The sequence below is a fragment of the Lactuca serriola genome, chromosome 2 (assembly GCF_051521515.1).
Source record: "Lactuca serriola cultivar US96UC23 chromosome 2, Lser_US96UC23_V15, whole genome shotgun sequence".
NCBI lineage: Eukaryota > Viridiplantae > Streptophyta > Magnoliopsida > Asterales > Asteraceae > Lactuca > Lactuca serriola.
The window spans coordinates 27,592,560-27,615,247 of record NC_136409.1 but is presented as its reverse complement, the minus strand read 5'-3'; the positions used below and the strand labels follow the sequence as shown (position 1 = coordinate 27,615,247).

Sequence of the window (22,688 nt, the reverse complement as noted above, 5' to 3'; positions counted from 1 at the left end):
GTCTAGATTTGGTGGTTTCCTTTGCATACTACCGGGTGCCATTTTTTTAATATATTGTATATCAGAAAATCGTGGGTTTAATGCAAACCCCAAACAATGTAGTTGGATATTCATCTTCTCCCACCTAGTTAAAATTATTTTCTCTACTTGTGGGTAATAGGTAACACAAGTACTTTCGAGCATTATGTCTTTGATTTCACCCATCATATTATCCATTCTTTCCTAAATCTCACCAACATCCACGAATACCAATAAAGGACGAGTCTAAGACCCGAGTTTCTTGAAGACATAGAAAAATGATTTTGTGAGATAATTTTTAATCTATTCACCCATTGTACCAAATGAGTTGCCCTGATACCAGAAATATTTAAGGAGAGTTTTTTTTTTTTTTTTTTTTTTCTTGTGTATGAAATGGGAATATCTCCATTTTCACCATTCATTACTTCAACAAGTATATGGTTTCCAACACCGATGTGAAAACCAATATCATAGCCAAGTTTAGAAATGTTCATCATTTCGATTGATGTAGATAAATCAGACGAAGAGATGCATGGGGAACCAGATTCAACCATGGTCGTTTTAAGGTCGATTGAGAGTAGATGATCGATAGGAACGCTAATCGCAGGTGGAGGGTTAGGACTGGCGGTAACTGAATTCTTATTTCGGGATACGCTGTCGTAAGGCGAAAATCTTGGAGGAGAAGATCATGCTAATTTTCTTCTCTCAACCCTTGATTCTTCAAAGTTAAATGCAGAGCGATCATCAAAGGGGTTGAGATTTAATTTAGATGATTGCTAGATTTGAGAGATATTATTTACATATGAGCTCATATTAAGAGCAGAAAAGAGAAACATATTAGGCCTAAAAAGGAAACTTGGTCCGGGGGATGAATAGTATGATCCCCACATGAGTTACAAACATTAGGAAGCAATGTTTTAAAAACCGGGTTTTTAGTTGAATCCGCTCTGTGGTTGGTTACCGTTGCGACCGCTAGTAGTGGTGTGCATCTTATGTCTATCTATCGAACTACTCAATTTTCTTTTGAACTCGTCTAATGCCAAATCCCCCCTTCCTCCATCCGATTGCAAAACCCTAGAATTTCATACGCAGCAGTATCCGAAATCAAAATGTCCGACGAAATTCCTTTCCATATCCAAGAGCTGATCATCAAAAGGCTTCCTATCGTATCATTGCTTCAGTTCAGAGCCGTCTCGAAAACATGGAAATCTTTGATTGACAACTCTAATTTTGTCGCTGCTCACAGCGTTACTGAGTCGCAGCATCTCCTTATAAGGTATGAAGATAAGGAATCTGACACTGTTGGAAAGTATCTTTCTTTCGTAGATGATGACATTTTCCCTCACCAGAGGTTTGTTCATACCCTTCCTCATTCCATTAAACTACTCAAAAATGCAAATATAGTTGGTATTTCTTTTGGGATAGTTTGTTTCCATGGTTATAACTTGGGAACGGAGATGGTTGTTCTTTGGAATCCTTCGATTAGAAAGTCAATCATTGTTCCTATGCCTAACAAGTTTAATCTGAATCCTGAAACTAATCTTTGTTTTGGGGTTTCCCCTGTGACTACAGACCCTAAGATAGTAGAGATCACACAATTTCACAAAACTAGCTACCATTGTGAAGCTAATGTTTACACTATGAGCTCAGGCAATTGGAGAAATCTATCTAACAATCTTCCTAGTAAACCATTTCATATCATTTGGCCTCAGGTTGTTGTTGATAGGTTTATTTATTGGTGTGCTTTTGACCCTATGAATGTAGATAGTGAGTTACCGAATCATAATTTTATATTGTCATTTGACATAACTAATGAGAGTTTTGGAGTGGTAGAACTCCCTGATAGTTTAAGTCGCCACTCTCCAAAACAGTTGTGTATTTCTATGGTAAGGGAGTCTCTTGTCATGCTTGAATATGATAGCTATCAGAAACGTGCTTGTAGTGTATGGATGATAGAGAATGGTGTTGAGAAATCATTTACAAAGAGATTTACTGTTGAGGCACCACAATATTGGTCAATGTCAATAACAACACTTGGATTTAGGAAGAATGCTAAACCTATGGTGGAAGTGGAAAATGCTCATATGTGTTACGAACAGGGTGCACTTATGGTGTATGACCCCAACATTGAATGCTTCAAATATCTTGGGATGTATGGAAAACCTGGAACATTCTTTGTGCATTCCTACATAGATACACTAGTTTTGATAGGTCAGTCTGATCGCAATATTGAGGTTGAAGATGATGTCTAGCATATAACAAATGACTTTTGGAGTGGACAATTAAGTAACATTTCTGCAGATTAGATGAAGTTGATAAAAAGGTATATGTATTTTTTTTAGAAGTTAATATAATATTGTAAACAATATGCGTAAAATTTTTGTTGGGAGTTGAATAATATTTTTGTAACCTCAACAGGTTGGCCTAATGGGTAAGGTTTGAGACATGAAATTTTGTTGTTTATGCTGTTCTTGCATTTTTTAACTCCACTTTCATCTGATTAATCAATTCTTGATGTTCAAGCAAAAAATCAGCCTCATTTTCTTCCCCATCCAATTCCCATTTTTTTTTACTTTACCTTCTTCCTCAAGTTTGATTCTGTTTAGAACTCATTCACTTCTTCCTTATTTTCGATACGCTAATCGATTTGTTATTCCATTGGAATCAAGATTTGGTTGTTCGTTTTCACGGTCTTGGAGAATGGGTTCAAATAGTCATCATCAATAATCCTTTTCAACTCTCTTTATCGTAAGCATTCCAACTTCCTTTGAATTCTTTATAATATGGTAAACGTTTTGAAAACAATAACAATTATGATTACAAAATAATACATAAGCAATTTGATAAATTGATTTATTTGAAGTTTCAGCATTGCTGTTTGTAAGAAAAATATGTTTTTTGGCAGCTAGGAAATACTATTGAATGGAATAGAATTAACCGACAATGAGAGGAACACAAAATGTATTTAGTTTATCTATTTTACATCATATATAAATGAGTAAAAAAATAACTTTTTTATAATAAATGACTACTAAATAATTATATGCTACAATTATTTTGTTAACTTAAAAACATTATATAACTAGATTATAAACCATGGTGATCATGGTTATAAAAATAAATAAATTTTTATATAAAAAGTCATAATTATTAATTAAATATTTTCAATAAATTATTAATTAAAATATTTCTATTTTTCTTTTATTTATGTAGAGTTATAATAGTTGATGCAACTAAATATATTTATAATTTTTTTAAGATATATGAGACAATTTTATTTTGTAAATTAAAAAAAAAATAATGATAATATATAACTGAATGTTGAATTGCTTATAAAAATAAAACGACCACAATAAAAGAAGGTTTTTATTGGATTACCTTATTTATTGAATTACCTTATGAGATGTATTATTTAAAATTCTCAAAAAAAAAAAATTAATTAATAATATAATTAACGCCAAGCATCAAAAACCACTCCCAGATTTTCAGCCCTCGGATCTCTCCAACATCGCATTACAACCACATAAACTCACTATTTAAGGTTAGATCTCAATCGTTTTCATTCTGGTTCTACTTCCTCCCACGGTCTCCTTCATCACGATCTGAAGATCGCAACCCTCGCCCACGAGACCCTCAATATCCTTTTCAACTTCTCCCCACGTTTCTTCGACCCACACAGTTCAATGCATATACCAATTGTTGAATTTACCAGTTGCTTCTCCCACATTCCAGCATCAAAACCTACGGGTGCTTTTAGTTGTGGAAAAATTAGTCGTTTTTCGGAAAAAATTTCCAAAAAAAATGAGAGTTTTGAAAACGCAATTAGTTCGTTTATTTTACTAAATTTTTCACGAAAAATGAAAATTTTCTGTTTTCTAAAATTACAAAGAAGTTGGAAATTTTTGGAAAACCGATAATCATTGTTTTCTATATTTTTCTAATTCCTAATTTTTTTTCTAATATATAACTACACCCCCACTCTCACCTCTAACTACCCCACATTAACACCCCAACTCACCACACTCCTACCTACCCACATCCACCCACTCCCACTCTGAAGCCCACCTCCACAAACACACATACATACATACCCACACACACACACACACACCCACTCCTATGCCCACCCCCACAAACACAAACACAGATACACACACACCCACTCCCAAGCCTGTCCCAACAAACAAACACACACACACACACCCATCCCCATCCCCACCCATACAAACACACATACACACACCCACCCCCACCTCCACCCCCATAAATACATACACCTACACACACACACCCAACACCACAACCACAATCACCAACCTACCATCACCACCACCACTACCCCATCACCAACAGCACCAGCGTCGCCGCCATCACCACCACTGCCACAATTTCCGCCGTCACTACCACCACTGCCACCCCACTATCGCCACCATCACCACCACCGTCTCCATCATCGACACCACCACTGCCCCCCGTCGTTGCCCCCACCCCCACCCTACCACAGCTACCGTTTTCTAAAAGTGAAAACCATTATAAATATACACATCTAAACGCGTATTCTAATTTTCTAAAACTGAAAATGAAAAACGAATAAGTTTTAACAAAATGCGTTTTCTAAATTTTCTAATGAAAACTAAAAATGAACAACGAAAACTGAAAGGGGAAAAGGGAAACGGAAAATGAAAACTCTTTTTCCGTAACTAAATGCAACGTGCAACTTCCAATTTCCATTAAACGACCCACAATCTCATGTTGGTGTACTGAAATCCTCCCTGTAACGCTTAACGTTTCAAGGGTAAATTTGCATACTCTTCTTCTACTCCATTCTCTTGACACAATTTCTTCCCTAAATCCAAGGTGTTTGCTTGGTCTTATCATGTATGAAAGAAATGCATTTAATGTGGCTCGAATGCAAACACGATGGGCCAATCAACCATTGTTGTCAACCGTGACCACCAGTTCCAGCAGCAAAAAAAAACCCTACATCTTCCCACTCGACTCCATAAAATTTTCACACACATTACTCTTCTAAAATCAATGGAGCTCTGGGGAGCTTTGCTCTGGCTTGGAGAGCTTCAATTTATCCTTCTCGTCACTCTTCCCCTCAACCAACTTTGGTACCATCTCCCTCTATCTGGATTTTTATTTTACGTCGAAATTGATGTGTTAAGGTCAGTTTTCTTTTTTCTATTTGAGGTGAGTGAATTCAAAAGAGTAAGGGTTTGGTGTGTTAAAACCAACATCAACGGCTCGTCTCAGTTTCTTCAGTTGAAGTAGTTGTATGAATTGTTAATTCCCTACGTCGTTTGAACAATTAAAGAAAATATCATTCTGATATATGAAACTGGAACTAGATTTTGGCTGTAAAATAGCATTTACAAATGTAGTTATTTTCAATTCTTAACTTCATATGTCCCCAGCCATACAAATTGAACAATTCCTCAAGTCATATATAAGATGCAAATTGCAATGCTTCACTTTTTGGTAAAATTCCAACCTAAATTATTCGTCCATAACCATCTATTAGAAGATGTTATTTAGAATGATGTTTGTCCACAAGATTATCTTGTCATTTTTAGTGCTATTTAGTATATTTCACATAGAATTGAAAACTTTATTGAACTATATATGTAGTCCAACATTACAAGAGCCTTTTGTGCCATGGACATAGTATGTCATAAGTCTTTTTTATCCCTGTTGTTCTGATAAAGTGGTGTCCACTTAAGTGATGCTCAAGTGCTTAATAAGCATTTGAGAAAATGACAACACACTTCAGCAAACAAAAGGAAAACATACTCAGGGCAAATTTGTAAAAAAGTTAGATATAAGTCATTAATTATATAGAACAATGGAGAATCATTCGGATACTCATAATCTAGTGTTGTTGGTGCTCTTTCTTTAGTCTTTACAGACTTCAAAAGGTGTTAGTGTTCTTTAAAGGCCTTAAAAGTATGTCCTGTTGGAGAAATCACAATTAAATAAACATGTAATTTTGCAGAAATATGATTCTGCGATCACAAGAAGAAGAAGGAGAGAGAAGATGATTCTTGAACTCTAAATTAAAGGCTTTTTATTAAGATTCAAGAACAGCTTTACAGAACATTACATACGACAATATATAGGCCTTCAACCATCTTGACTTTTGACCCAACCATCGTACCCTTTCATATATAACTATCTAATAACTAACCTGTTGAATTACCAGACTACCCCGAAATCTAGATTACATTTTAACATTCCCCCTAATCTAGACTTCTTCTCTTACCCATTTAGTCAAATAAAATCACCACCTTTTCATTCCAGCAAATAAGTAAACAGTAACAGGCATGTCCCTTCTTGTCTTGTACTTGTACTTTCCGAAAGTGAATTGTCAAAATCACCTTTGGAAAGTCTTCTCTCTTTACCCCTGTCAAGAACCACAACCACAGGCATGTTGACTAATGCTTATTTGCAGCCTTTTATGTTCCTACAAAAAAAAACAAACTTCTTTTGTGCACTCCTCCACTTTCCATCGAGAATACATACAAGGGCTTTTTTCAGAAGCATTTCTGGATCAGATTCCTTTAAACAATCTTCAAGCACATCCTCATAATCTAGACTTGTATAACTCAAAAGGAGACTTCAATATTCTTCAAAAATTTTATCTTCAATCTTCAATCATCAATCTTCGTCCTGAATCTTTTCATCAGGATCAAAAAACACGCAAACACCAAACATTACAAAACAACTTGTAGGGGTTTAGACTTCATCTTCTTGAAGTCCCCATTCTTCCACACACGTACATTCATACCAAGATCTTTTCACTTGGCATTCATCATACACCACACATGAACAAACATCCTTTCATCAATCATTTGTTCCTTTACAGAACCATGCATCCATCATCATCATCATCATCATCAACCCTAGAATCTTTTCATCTGGATCGGAAATACATCGACTTCAAAAACGCACATGTGATGAATCCGGACAGGGAGCGAAGATGGTGCCATCGGTCCCATCACCAGGGGCAGAAACAACAAGCATCCAATCACCAGTCCTATACCACAACCATATTCCATCTCCTTCGCATCTTCTTCACCATCCTCTTCTTCTTCAGTGCCTTCACTATTTTCTTCATCTTTCATTCTTGAACCAAAGGCCCTGATACCACTATATTGGAGAAATCACAATTAAATAAACATGTAATTTGCAGAAATATGATTCTGCGATCACAAGAAGAAGAAGGAGAAAGAAGATGATTCTTGAACTCTAAAATTAAAGGCTTTTTATTAACATTCAAGAACAGCTTTACAGAACATTACATACGACAATATATAGGCCTTCAACCATCTTGACTTTTGACCCAACCATCGTACCCTTTCATATATAACTATCTAATAACTAACCTGTTGAATTACCAAACTACCCCGAAATCTAGATTACATTTTAACATGTCCCTCTTCTTTTTTTCCTTTCTAAATATAATTCATCGACATGCTCTTTTAAGTAAATTTTTACCTTGAAAATTCCTAGCACTTTTGATTATATTTCTTGAAAATTTCTCTTATCATCTTTGTTCCCAACCCTTCTCCGCTGAGTTTCCCAAGAAATAGATATTATTAATAATTTTATGTTCATATGCTCTTGAAAAAAATGATAAACTATCGGATTATGATCATTTGAGGTATCATATCAGTTCACTTTTGATTTATTTTCCCAATAGTTATAACTTCTTAACTTTATACTTTCATATATTTATTGAAATTTATGATAAAAGATTTCCAACTTTCTTTATGTATAAAATCCTATATCAATCTAATTTGAATTTAGTTTCCATTGCTTTTCCGAAAAATCATATCATTAAGTAAATACATTCACATACTCATGAAATTAATGATACAATTATTGATTATTTAATGCATACATGTTGCATTATCAAGATTTAATCTTTTTGGGAGATTTCTAGGTAAAATATTAAGGCCAAACAGGAAAAAATCAAGATCAGGAAAGGGTAATTATGTCTTTTTTTCTAGACAAAGCATAAATGCAATAAAATTGGTAATAGGGTTAAGATTACGACTCTTTATTTGGCCCCAATTAGATGACGTTAGGGGAAGTCTATGTTTTTCACTGATTCTAGATTATGACCAATTATGAAAGAGAAAAATGTGTTATTTTTTGAGATATTAGAAGTTAATATATTATTAGAAGATATCTGCAGATTAGATGAAGTTGATAAAAAGGTATATGTATTTTATATTAGAAATTAATATATTATTGTAAACAATATGCCTAAAATTTTTGTTGTGACCTGAAATTTTGCTGTTTCTGCTGTTAAACTGTGACACTTGGGGTATTTGTAATAGTATGAGTAATTTATAGGTGTCAATGTGATCATATATTGCTTATATCATTTGCTAATATATTTTTCTTAGATGAAATTGTGAATGATATTCAGTTTTCATCGAACATGTAATGTTTAAATACTTTGGAGGTTAATATGGAAACATTTATTATGAATATGATACCCAAAGACCCTAAAAAAAGATACATGAGCAATTAAATCAGTGAAATATAGGTGTCTACTTCAAATGAAAATGATAACAATTTAGGTAGTTTTGTCACACCTCACAAGCATGTCGATTACATTTTCATCACCAATCCAATTTCTTTTTTTTTTTTTTTTTGAATCACCTTCTTCCTCAAATTTGATTATGTTCACGAGTTTATTCACTGATTCCATATTTTTGATATGCAAATCGATTTGTTTTACCATTGTAATCAAGATTTTGTTGTTCGTTTTTATGGTATGGGAGAATGGTTTTAAATAGTAGTCATCAATCTCTTATAGAGTCAAAACTTTCTGACTTTCTTTTCATTAAGAATTCCAACATCCTCTAAATACTTTAAAATCTATGGTAAATGTTTTGAAAATAATAACAATTATAATACAAAATAATACATAAGCAATTTGATAAACTGATTTATTTGCAGTTTCAGAATTGATGTTTGTAAGAAAAATGAAACCAGTCTAACACATACGTTTGATTTGTATTAAAACCATCATTTAAGATGTCTTTAGAAAATGATATTTGAAAACTAAAATATTTACACACCACTTAAATCCTCTCTAATGGAAAAGGAGAGAGTTATGTGGAAGAAAAACACTATTTAAGCCCATTGTGTTGCTTAATTAAGCAATGATAACTTCTCAAAGTTTAATGGAATAGAATGACAAAGGCATGGAATGAACCATGTATGGAATGAATGAGGTAATTGAATCAATCATTACCATTCCAGTATATGACTGGTTACCTGGCTTGAAAGGAATGAAACAACCACCTATATTGTTCGGTAGTTAGGATATATTAATTAAAGGAATAAAATTAACCGACAATGACAAAAATGACCTTGTAACACAAAATGTATATAGTTTATACATTTTATAGCATAATTTAGTAAAAAAAATATATCTTTTATCATAATAAATGCCAAATAAATAATTATATGCTACAATTACTACATTAACATAAAGATCAATATTTTTTTGATAAAACATTTTAAAGTATATATTCTATAAATGATATGTTAGTGTCTTTATAAGATTAATAACAAACTTAGAATATTTTATACACTTGTCAAACAAATGCAAACAAGAAAAAAAACAAAACATGAGAGAAATTGACATGATATCTAATAACATTGCGTGTTATGCAAAGAGAGTAGTATTATATCCTCATCCACATGTACCCAACATGGAAACCAATAAAATCAATTTAGAATCAAACTTAAGAAATAATCAACTCCATTATCATTGTCTAGTTTAATATTACATTGAATAATTCTTGTAGTTGTGATTTGGTTGCAAGGTTATCTTGACAAACTCTCCGGAGGGTTGTGAAGTCCCCATGGTAGCACACAATGAAGCTTTCACCAAATCACCTTGTGATATAATCTGTCCCAGCTCATCCACCCTAACGTAAGTTTTTAACAAAATAAACGTCATGAGAAGATCCGACATGTATTAGCAACTATGTAGAGAAAATTGTGGTACATACATCGTATATTATCCACCTCATTCAAGAAAAAGAAAAGATATATTGGTACACAAAATATCATCCTTCGATCCTAAAAGAAAATTCACTATGACATTTTATCAAACACATATGATTGAATACAATTTAAAGAGGAGAAAAAACCAACCTTCAATATTTTTGCACTTTCACAAACAAATTTAACATGAAATCACTAAATCGTAATATCAACAACTCAACAAACGTGGCCTTGAATTGAAAAAAAAAAAAAAAAAAACCATTGAGGCAGTACTCAAACACAATGTAAATTGCATATATTTTGACGAAAAAGTAAACACATTCAATTGAACTTAGTTGGTGTTGACCGAAGTAGGCCGAGGAAATTAAGAAAGCAATTCATAGCTTTTGACTGAAGTTCACTTCAGATTGTTGATGAACATTTGGATGCCTTATCTTCTACTATAAAAATTGATTTGCATTATCATAATCGATTTTAACATCTGCTTCAAATATATGGTTACAGATTGGTTACCATTATTTCTAGCTTAAATTGTTAGTCCTCACAGTCTTCTTCTTAAAAGGCCTTCGTGAACCTTAAGTTGTTGTTCCTAACATTCTTCACGTTACCAAAACCTTCCAGAGCTGGATTAAACTTCCAAAAACACAATATGTAACAAACAAATTTACTGTTAGGGTTAAATAAGAATAAATTGTTGGAACTTTTTTTAAAGAAAATAACCTTTATGGGACTTGTCTCACATTGCAAGTAAAAAGAAATTTTTACTCCTTTATAAAGCCTTCTATTAGTACTATATAAACATGTGTGTTGGTTGGAAATGATAAACTGCCAATATGAAGCCTATAAATACATCACCAAAAGTCAGATTTGAGTTTTAGAGTAAAACGTACACTCTTTATATATTTTTACAATTTTGCGGGAATCAAAATTTGTTCTTATTGATTGTTGTATCCTCAAAACAGACTCATATATGGGCAATTTATGTCCTAGGACACTGCAATTCGTAGGCTGCAATCAACATATTTTCGTATTTTTGAGATTTTGCTGTAAACATCAACATTAAAGTATGTTTTTCTAATTATGTGAATCTTGTATATAAATTCGATTCATGTAGTTTCTGTTAGTTATATTTCGTGTTTTGATTACTTTTGTCATAACATAAATTACAAAAATGGTGAGTATGCTCTCTGACGTTTACTATATTTAGTATAAAATTGAAATATTTTTCTATTGTGGTCACTAATTCAAGGTTTCTTATCGATTTTTTATTCTTATTTCAAATTTCTAGAGACCAAAATTAATTAATTGAAGAAGAGCCAAATTTGAAAAATGTTTTGATTTTGGACTAAACAAAAGAAAAATTAGAAAGTATTCATCCACCCATCCAATCCCATGCTTACATCCACAGCCCACGCCCACATGCCCACCCTCAACCCCACGTCCACATGTACATGCACAAGCCAACACAAACAAGCCATGTCAATGTTGACGTCTACCCCACACCTACATGAAACTACCTACGCATATACTCACCCACCCACCCAAAACTCATATACACACACTTACCCTACCCCCATCCCACCTTTACACTTACCCTACCCCATCCCATCTTTACACTTACACGACTCCACCATACCCACAACCACACGCAGCCCCACCCTTCTCATACACATAACCTACCCGCACCCTAACACCTATACCATACACACAAACCACCACACCCCACCCACCCCACCTCACCTTGCACCATACACCCTATCATGTACCCACAACCATATGTATATATAAATGCCTACTCCATGAAACCCACACCGACGTTGACATTGAGTCTGACACCCACCCCACACCCGCACGCATTCGCTCCCACCAACAATTCCAACATATGATTTATTGAATAAGAGTTTAATTAACGAATGTTTTATCATTTTTATTAAAAATAATAATAAGTTACAAAAAAATAGTAATGATATTTTGGTTACATTACATAAATTACTCTTCATTTCATTTGAAAAATTAGTAAACCTAGTAGAAAACAAATTTTAGTAAATGTTAACTAAACGAATAACAAATTCAAAATCCTTTATATTCTTTTTTTTTTGACAAATTTCATTCTTATCAAAAATATTCTATGAACTAAACTCCCCTAAATGTTTCGGATTAGGCACAACAGAATTTTGAGTTTGTATTTTTTTTAAATGAAGATAAATATAAAAATCCAAGTATTATACGTTTAAAATTGAAGGCCAATGGATGGCTAAGATATGAAGTATTTGGGTTTTTTTGCCCCAAGCATGGACTTATGTTTATGTGCTGGAACCTAATTATTAATTGGGTGTTATTTTGATGTTGACGGTTCGCGAATCTGTCATCCAGCAGCTAGAGTTTTGTCTGTAGGAGTTCAGCATTGTGATGTGAGTTTCCTTTAGTAGGAACGGGTCTAAAGCATCAAGGTCGTCCCGTATATGTGATATGTTAGTAGCTGAGTGTAGGCGGGGCCCGTATCTCATTATTGTCAGGGTATAGGTATCAGTTAGATTGTTTGATTGCTATACTTGTTGTCTGTGTGATACTTGTATGTGTTGATTATGTATGTCAGTGTGGGTGGGGCTCGTATCTCATTATTATTCGAGTGTGGGCGGGGCCCGAATCTTATAGTTATCGAGTGTGGGCAGGGCACGAATCTCGTAATATTATATGAGTATAGATATGTGACTTCTTGATAGGAGTAGATATACTTGTCGTTTGTGTGATACTTGTATGCATGTTAGTAGCGGAGTGTGGGCAGGGCCCAAATCTCCTAGACATCGGAGTGTGGGCGGGGCCCGAATCTCCTAGATAGCAGAGTGTGGGCGGGGCCTAAATCTCCTAGACAATAGAGTGTGGGCGGCCCAAATCTCCTAGACAACAGAGTGTGGGCCAGGCTCGAATCTCCTAGACAGCGGAGTGTGGGTGGGGCCCGTATCTCCTAGTTGCATGTTATGTGTATGGTATGTGGTAGTTTGGGGAGACTCAGTAGGCTTCGTGCTTACAGTTTTCAATTTTGGTTTCTAGTATTACCACTAGCAAGGGAAAGGGCTTAGGATGATCGTATGACACACACCACAGTTTTATCCTGGGATGTTTAGACTCTGATATTTTTCTCATATGATTTTGATACATTATTTGACATGATGTTGTGAGATATATGATTCTTGATTTTCTTTATGATGACGGATGATTGATGGTTTTGTTATAAGTTTTAAAACAAAATTTTTGGACTGTATTTTTGTGATGTTTTAGTTTAACATAGTACTAATGTTTTAAAAAATCGGTTTTTCAGTTGAACCGTTATGGTGGCCAATTCCCGGTTCAACTGGTTTAACAGGTTCCACCGTCGGATTAACTAGTTACTATAATTGTAATATATATTTTTTCTATTTTCCTTTCTATATCTATATCTATATCTATATCTATCTCTATCTATATCTATATCTATATCTATATCTATATCTATATCTATATCTATATCTATATCATACATCATACATACTTATAAAGCTATCATTTTTTCTTGAATCTTATGCATTTGAAACCCCCATTCTTCTTTCTTTCACCACATTCATTTGAAACTCCCATGACTTTTCAATTTCTTTATAATAATAATTATAATTTGGTAATTAGGTTAAATAAATATCAAATCTAAAGTGTAATCATATATAAACTAAATTTAAATATTAAAATAATATCTTTACTCCTACTTGTAAAATTATGTTTTTTAACATTAACATATTATACTTAATTTATTAGTTTTAATATATTGTTGGATGTAAACCATTATCATTTTAAAGGTATAATTTTTGAACAATTTGTATAAAATACTTAAATTATTAATTAAAATATAACATTATAAGCTCAACTTAAATATAAATTTTATTTAACTTAAACAACCCAAAGATTATTTTATAAATAGTTAAAAGTGATAAATGGTGGTGTGTTTCTAATAATGATTGTAAGTTGGTTAGTAACGTTAAATAAATATCAAACCTAAAGTGTAATCATAAATAGACTAAATTTCAATTTTAAAATAATATATTTACTTCTATTTATAAAGTTATGTTTTTAAATTTTAACGTATTATACTTAATTTATTATATTTAAAATGTTGTTGCATGTAAACCATTATCAGTTTAAAACTACAACTTTTGAACAATTTGGAAAAAATAATTAAATTGTTAATTTAAATATAACATTACAGTGTCAACTTAAATATAAATTTCAATTCCACTAAAAAAACCAAATAATATTTTATAAATAGTTAAAAGTGATAAATTATAGTCATAAATGCAAAAACTAAATTGTAATATCAGTTTAACTAAAATATTTCCTAAATATATTTTTATAATCGTTAAAAATTTTTAAATAAGTAGCTTAAAATAACTTATAATAACAATAGTTAAAAATAACTCTATATAAATGATTATATTGTTATCTTTAAAATCAAAAAATAATGTTTGATGTTTTAAATAATTATAATGATAGAAATTAAAACATTAACCAAATAAATTTTAAAAAATTAGTTAACAATAACAACTATAAATAATTTTAAACCATATATAATATTTAATTTTACTGATGTGTAACTCGCGAGTAGAAGTTCATTCAAACGATTGAGATTATAATGTTATAATGGATGTATATATATTATCATATAATTCAAAATAATCAATATATTATATCAAATTAATATACGAATTATTATATCAAATTTAACAATGTTAGTGTTATATTTAAATAAATATAAATTTATAAAGACTTCAACTATATAGGTTTTCTGCGCATTACAATGTCAACTCAAATATAAATTTCAGTTCCATTTAAAAAAGTAAAGAATATTTTGTAAATAGTTAAAAGTGTTAAATTATAGTGATAAAATCAAAAACAAAGTTGTAATCTCAATTTAAATAAAATATTTCTTAAATATATTTTTATAATCATTAAAAGTTTCCAAATAAGTAGCTTAGAATAACTTACAATAAAATAGTTAAAAACAACTCTATATAAATGATTATATTGTTAGCTTTAAAATAAAAAAAAAATAACGTTTGATGTTTTAAATAATTATAATGATAGAACTTAAAACATTAAGAAAATAAATTTTAAAAAATTAATTAACGTTAAAAACAACTATAAATAACATCAAATCATATATTATATTTAATTTTATTCATGTGTAACCTCCGAGTAGAAGTCATTCAAACGATTGAGATTTTGAAGTTATAATAAATGTATATATTATCATATAATTCAAAATAATCAATATATTATATCAATTTAGTATATACAAATTATTATATCAAATTTAACAATGTTATTGTTATATTAAAAAATATATATATTTGTAAAGACATCAACTATATAGGTGTTTCTGCGCAACGCGCGAGCATTCGCCTAGTATCTTATTAAGCTAGTATTTTTTCTTGAACCTCATGCATTTGAAACTCACATGCATTTTTCCTTTCACCATATTAATTTGAAACTCCCTTGACTTTTCAATTTCTTTATATTAATAATTATAATTGGTTAATAAGGTTAAATAAATATCAAACCTAAAGTGTAATCATATATAAACTAAATTTTAATCTTAAAATTATATCTTTACTTCTACTTATAAAGTTATCTTTTTAATTTTTAACAAATTATACTTAATTTATTAGTGTTAATATATTGTTGGATGTAAACCATTATCATTTGAAGGAATCAATTTTGAAATAATTTGTATAAAATACTTAATTTATTAATTTAAATATAATATTATATGGTCAAATTAAATATAAAATTTAATTTACCTTAAACAACCCAAAAAATATTTTGTAAATAGTTAAAAGTGATAAATTGTAGTGTCTTTCTAATAATGATTATAAGTTCGTTAATAGGGTTAAATAAATATCAAACCTAAAGTATAATCATAAATAAACTAAATTTCAATTTTAAAATAATATCTTACTTCTACCTAAAAAGTTATGTCTTTAACTTTTAACATATTATACATAATTTATTAGATTTAAAATGTTGTTGTATGTAAACCATCATCAATTTAAAACTACGACTTTTGAACAGTTTGGACAAAAATACTTAAATTGTTAATTTAAATATAAAATAACAGTGTCAACTTAAATATAAATTTTATTTCCACTTAAAAAAACCAAAGAATATTTTGTAATTAGTTAAAAGTGATAACTTTTATTGATAAATGGAAAAACTAAACTGTAATCTCAATTTAACTAAAATATTTTCTATAGATATTTTTATAATCGTTAAAAGTTTTCAAATAAGTAGTTTATTATAACTTATAGTAACAATAGTTAAAAATAACTCTATATAAATGATTATATTGTTAAATTTAAAATAAAAAAACAATGTTTGATGTTTTAAATAATTATAATGATAGAAATTAAAACATTAAGCAAATAAATTATAAATAATTAATTAACAATAATAACAACTATAAATAACATTAAACCATATATTATATTTAATTTTATTCACGTGTAATTTGCGGATAGAAGTCATTCAAACTATTGAGATAATACAGTTTTACTAGATGTATATATATTATCATATAATTCAAAATAATCTATATATTATATTAATTTAGTATACGAATTATAATATCAAATTTAACAACATTATTGTTATATTTAAAGAAACATATATTTGTAAAGGCTTCACTATATAGGTGTTTTTCGCGCAACGCGCGGGCATTCGCCTAGTAAATAATATATACAAAAATCAAGAATTTGATGTCCAAAAATCAAAACATTAAAAGTATACATGAAAACAAGTTCTAGATCAATCCAAATACATTAACATAGCACATAAACATAAATTTTATATCAATCTACATACATCAAAAAGAAAATAAAGTATAATACCGAAACAAAATATAGTTTCAGAAGAATACAAACGCATCAAAAAAAACTTCATACTATTCGCCATATTTTTAATTTAGAAAAATCTAAATTGATGTGAAAAAGACCACGAAAGTTTATTATGTAAAATGGTTTTTTTTCATGTGTTTTTATTCAATGAAATCAGTTCAAGTAGTTTCATTTAACCGGTTCGACCGATTTTTTGTAAAAAACGGTCGGTTCGTTCTGGTTTCAAAATAGACATAAACCGATGATTGTTAAACATCTTCCTTCTGTCACACCCCGACCAACAGCGGAAACGTCATGGTTGCGACTTAAACATTTGGATCATAGTCAACAACATATAATGAAATAATAACAGAATTTATTCGACATTACATTCATCCGAAGTGTGAATATGACAAAACACATTGTTTAATAGTCCAAAAGCGTTATACGCGAATTTCAATTTCTTACAACATAAAAGAGACAAAAGGCTACTATAGAGCCAACAATTTATTTTCAACGTCAAACCCATCTTCCTCACACGTGGTGAGACTTCTTCTGGCCACCTTGAACACCTAGAGACACATACATTTTGAAAATACGTCAACAATAATGTTGGTGAGCTTTATAGGTTTTCTTTTGACTCCGAAGATTTTTATAATTCAAAATAATGGTTCCAAAGACCGGTAAATTATAAAGCATATTTTTCTATTCAGCCACTTTTTAAACGATAAATATTAGTCATTTTCATGACGATTTTTATTCTCTGGATCTTGTCCATTACAAAAAGTTATGTCGTAAGGAGAAATATATAAAGTCCTAACACTCGACACTCTCGGTCCCAAGGGAGAATTGACTCAATCTAGATCTATACATCTTCGAATAAAAATCTTCAATGTATTAATTTGCCCATAACCAACACTATTCGTCGCTCCTCCACAAATCGCATAGGCGCAATAAACAAGCCACACATGCACAATAGAAATAAATAAAGAGGAATCAAGATTGTTACTAACGTTCAAAAGCAGTCCTGTAGTAACGAAGAAAGAAACACTTGCCGCCTGTTGACTCGTCAGACGAAGTTGTAGCTAGCAACCACAGACGGAAAATAACCATTCGTATAAATCTTTCCATAAGAATTAGATCTACACCAAAGTTCTTTATTATAAATCTATGTTGTGTACATAGACCTACAATATATGATTCCTCCTGGATTAACGGCTTTAGAGCTAGGTGTCGATTCCAAGATCGGATCCTTACAAGGGAAAAACACACCATCAACAAACTCTCTCATCCACCCCTTTCGGTACATTCCTCCCACAAGCACACACGGGATACACAATCCGCGAAATACATGACAATAAAAATCCGCCGCTTCCAATGATCACCAACGCGAATCTTTATTTATGACCTTATTTTTTTCTAGTGCATTTAGTTAAATATTAAATTTAACCTAGCTTTCAAATAAAAAGACGGTATTGACTCAAATAATTTCAATCTACCAACTGATAGGAAAGACGTTCCTTTAGAGTAGTCGAGTACTTCATACGTGTCAGTGTTACGTCGGTTGACCGGTTGATGCTTTAAACGAATATTTTTGTATTTTTAATATTTACTTAATGTTGAAACGCAATATTTTCTTTTGTAAGTAAACTTTAGTCTTAGAAATACAAACACATTATTCATCGACAAGATTTCGTATTATACCATAATATATAACTACTTGTGGTTTATTCTCATACTCTTGATATCATTTTATAATTCATTTGTATATTTTTATTTTATCATCTCGTTTAATTTTTTACTATCAATACTTGATGAAAAATAAGCTTAATGCCCTAATATACACAAGTCATATGGTTATACCTATCATGACAATTTAAACATGTTCATTTATCAAAATTTTGACATAAGTTCTTAACGATACTTTTATTTGTCCCGACAAATAATATAACACTAGATTACTCTTATCTAACTTTTTGTTTACACAAGTGCTTGTAAATAAGTCTAACATTTTATAAAATTGTTGTGTATAACTATTACTAACCACCACCTTTTTAACAAACATCATTTGTAAAAATAGTATCTATAATAAACATTGACTCTAACAATTTTTGCTTCTAGTACTAATTGTGTATGCATATAACATATAAACGTTTTGCCATTTTATTATATCAAAATACTCAATTATGTGTCTCCCCCAAATAAGTAAAAAAATGTAAAAACGGGGCGATAAAGACTCACATTTGGTGCGTGATTTTCGGTTCGGTTTCGTTTGACTTTCCGGAAATTTCTTGTCGTAACTCTTCACCAACTCTTGGAAGAAGACCCGGAACTATTCCATCCCGCTGAAATGATGATTATGGGACTGTTTCTGGGTCGAAAAGGTAAGAAAACATGAAGTGTTTCCACCGTTTTGGTGGTTCTCGACAGCGAAAAGGTGGCAGGGGCTGTTTCGGCAGCCTCTTTGCCTCCTAATTTTTTTTCTGTTTTCGAAGCTTTTTCGCACAAAGGAGAGAGCAGCAGGTAGGGGCGAAAACAGTGAGTGTTTGGAGCTTATATTGACAGCAAAGACATGGAAAAATTGACAGCTTTGTTGTTCTATTTTCTTTCTGGAAACACAGGTGCACAACACCTCCGAATAGAGGTGTTCTTGGGGATCACGATGCAGAAAAGAAAGAACAGGTAGGCTAAGGTGTTTTGGTGAGTTTGGGGCTGAAATGTGTAAAGGAAAAGAATTATAACATAGCTGGGTATTTATGCTTCAAGATGGATTTGACTCATGGAGGAAAGTTAGAAGTTTTGTCATACATTCATCATGCATGTGTACTAGTAACTTACATGAGTGGAGAAATATGTGAGGGAGAAAAGAAAGATGAAAGAAAACGTGAGGTGAATGTGTTTGTTTGTTAAAGTCTCTCATCTACATTGTACTTCAAAGTGAGACTTTAAAGCAACCTCTTATAATGAGTGGTAATTGCTTCATAATGAGAATTTGAGGCATTTGTGGTTGGAAGGCCTATATTAAGAGTTAATTGTATGTACAAGTTATTAAATTGGTGGTGTCATAAATGGATTCTTCGGTTTTTATGGATAACTTTCGAGACATCTAACCATATACACACATACATACATCTCATACTTATTTATTTTGTTATATTTTTATCATATAATAATCAAGTCCCCTTATTATCACATATAACATTTGTAAGGACTTAGGTATTTTTATAAATATAATTCTTTCACTACATAATCATAATTGTATGTATCTTATTGATTTTATTAGCATATAACTAGTCGCATTCCAATAATAAGTCGCATTACAAGAATAATATATATTAAACGATTCTTATTATTATAAATATATACTTATTTTTATAAGAATATCGTACATTAAGTCCTCCATCACAATTAGTTATGGTCGTTATACGGTGGATCTCGACCTAATTTTTACGGTTGTTACATTCTCCCCCAGCTAAAAGAATTTCGTCCCGAAATTCAATTGATAGGTGTATCATTGTCGAACAATTGGGGGTATTTCTTCTGCATTTGGTCCTCTCGTTCCCACGTGAACTCTGGTCCCCTTTTTGAATTCCAACCCACTTTCACAATAGGAATGCGACTTTGTCTCAATTTCTTGATTTCACAGTCCACAATCTCAGTTGGTTCTTCAATAAAGTGTAGATCAGTGTTTAACTCGATTTCGTCGAGAGGGATGACAAGAGTGTCATCGGACAGACACTTTTTCAAATTTGAGACATGGAAAACATTGTGTACTTTTTCCAATTCTTGAGGTAATTGGAGGCGATAAGCAACAGGCCCAATTCTTTCAAGAATTTCGAAGGGTCCAATGTATCGTGGGTTTAGTTTTCCCCTCTTTCCGAATTTAATCATCCCTTTCAGGGTGATACTTTTAGCATAACTCTATCGCCCACCTGGAATTCCAAGGGTTTACGTCTTACGTCCACATAATTTTTCTGACGACTACGTGCACCTTTCAATCGCTCTTTGATTTGCACGATTTTCTCGGTCGTCTCATGGGTTATTTCATGTCCGGTTCATATAGTATCTCCAGAATGCCTCTTGGCTAGTTGTGTATCTCCAACTTCTGCCCAACATAGCGGTGAACGGCATTTTCTTCCGTATAGCGCCTCAAATGCTGCAGCTTTTATGCTGGAGTGGTAGATGTTGTTGTACGAAAACTTAACTAAGGGTAAATGAATATCCCACGAGTTTCCGAAATCTAATACGCAAGATCGGAGCATATCCTCTAAGGTTTGGATGGTTCGTTCACTCTGGCCATCTGTTTGTGGGTGATAAGCCGTGCTCATGTCCAAACGTGCTCCTAAGGACTTTTGGAGGGACTGCCAAAATCGTGAGGTAAATCTACTGTCTCTGTCATAAATGATAGAGATTGGCACCCCATGAAGTTTGACGATTTCCTTAAGGTAGGCTCGGGTCAGTTTTTCCATCTTGTCTGTCTCTTTGATTGGTAGGAAGTGAGCGGACTTGGTCAACCTATCCACTACCACCCAAATGGTGTCATAACCACTCGGCGTTCGGGGTAGGTTAGTGATAAAGTCCATAGTGATCATTTCCTATTTCCATTCTGGAATCTCTAGTTGTTGAAGTAATCCTGAGGGCTTTTGATGCTCGGCTTTAACTTTTGAGCAGCTCAAGCACTTGCTTACATACGTAGCAATTTCTGCTTTCATGTTCGGCCACCAATACAACATCTTTAGGTCTTGGTACATCTTCTCGGATCCGGGATGGACAGAATATCTCGTTTTTTGAGCTTCGTCTATGACTAGAATCCTAATTTCTCCGAATTTAGGCATCCAGATTCTGTTCATGAAATATCGTGTCCCATCATCCCTAAGCTCGAAATGCTTTTCAATTCCTCGCAGGGCTTCTTCCGCAATGTTTTCTTCTTTTACAGCTTCGAGTTGGGCTTCCTGTATTTGTGTACTTATATTGGAATGAATGGTCATGGTCAGTGCATGCACACATCTAGGCTTCACATGCTCTTTCCGACTCAGAGTGTCTGCCACTACACTAGCCTTGCCAGGGTGATAACGAATTTCACATTCATAATCATTTAGCAATTCGACCCATCTTCGTTGTCTCATGTTGAGTTCTTTTTGGTCGAAGATATGCTGGAGACTCTTGTGATCTGTAAATATTGTGCATTTAGTACCATACAAGTAGTTCCTCCAAATCTTTAGTGCAAAAACTACCGCTCCAAGCTCAAGATCATGAGTAGTGTAGTTAACCTCGTGCACTTTTAGTTGTCGCAAAGCATAAGCAATCACATTTCCTCTCCGCATTAATACACAACCCATGCCTTGACAAGATGTGTCGCAGTAAACGACAAAGTCTTCTGTTTCATTAGGGAGTGATAGGATTGGTGTACTGCAGAACATGTGCTTTAATTTCTGGAATGCAACTTCATGCTTATCTTCCCAGTTGAATTTCACATCTTTTTGTGTTAGTGCAGTGAGAGGGTTGGCCATTTTGGAGAAATTTTCGATAAACCTTCAATAGTAACCAGCAAGTCCTAAGAATTGGCACACTTCATTCGGCGTTCTCGGTGCCTCCCAATTCTTGATTGCTTTAATTTTTGCGGGATCCATGTGTATCCCTCTATTGCTAACAACATGCCCTAGGAAATGCACTTCTCTTATCCAAAATTCACATTTGGAAAATTTTGCATATAATTTTTCCTTTCTCAACAGTTCCAAT

General features: G+C 32.2%; 2 protein-coding genes across 2 annotated transcripts; one reads left to right on the top strand and one right to left on the bottom strand.

The window, feature by feature from the left end:
• The first annotated feature begins 1,127 nt into the window (after positions 1–1,127).
• On the top strand, positions 1,128–2,270 carry LOC145089099 (putative F-box protein At3g52320). The gene has a single exon (XM_079027591.1). The coding sequence runs from the start codon at positions 1,128–1,130 to the stop codon at positions 2,268–2,270; it is 1,143 nt and encodes a 380-aa protein (XP_078883717.1).
• A 19,274-nt stretch (positions 2,271–21,544) lies between these two features.
• Positions 21,545–22,459, bottom strand: LOC145089098 (uncharacterized). Its single transcript, XM_079027590.1, has 2 exons — positions 22,220–22,459; positions 21,545–21,901 (listed from the first exon to the last, which is right to left on the bottom strand). The coding sequence occupies exons 1-2, from the start codon at positions 22,457–22,459 to the stop codon at positions 21,545–21,547; spliced, it is 597 nt and encodes a 198-aa protein (XP_078883716.1).
• Between the last annotated feature and the right edge of the window lie 229 nt (positions 22,460–22,688).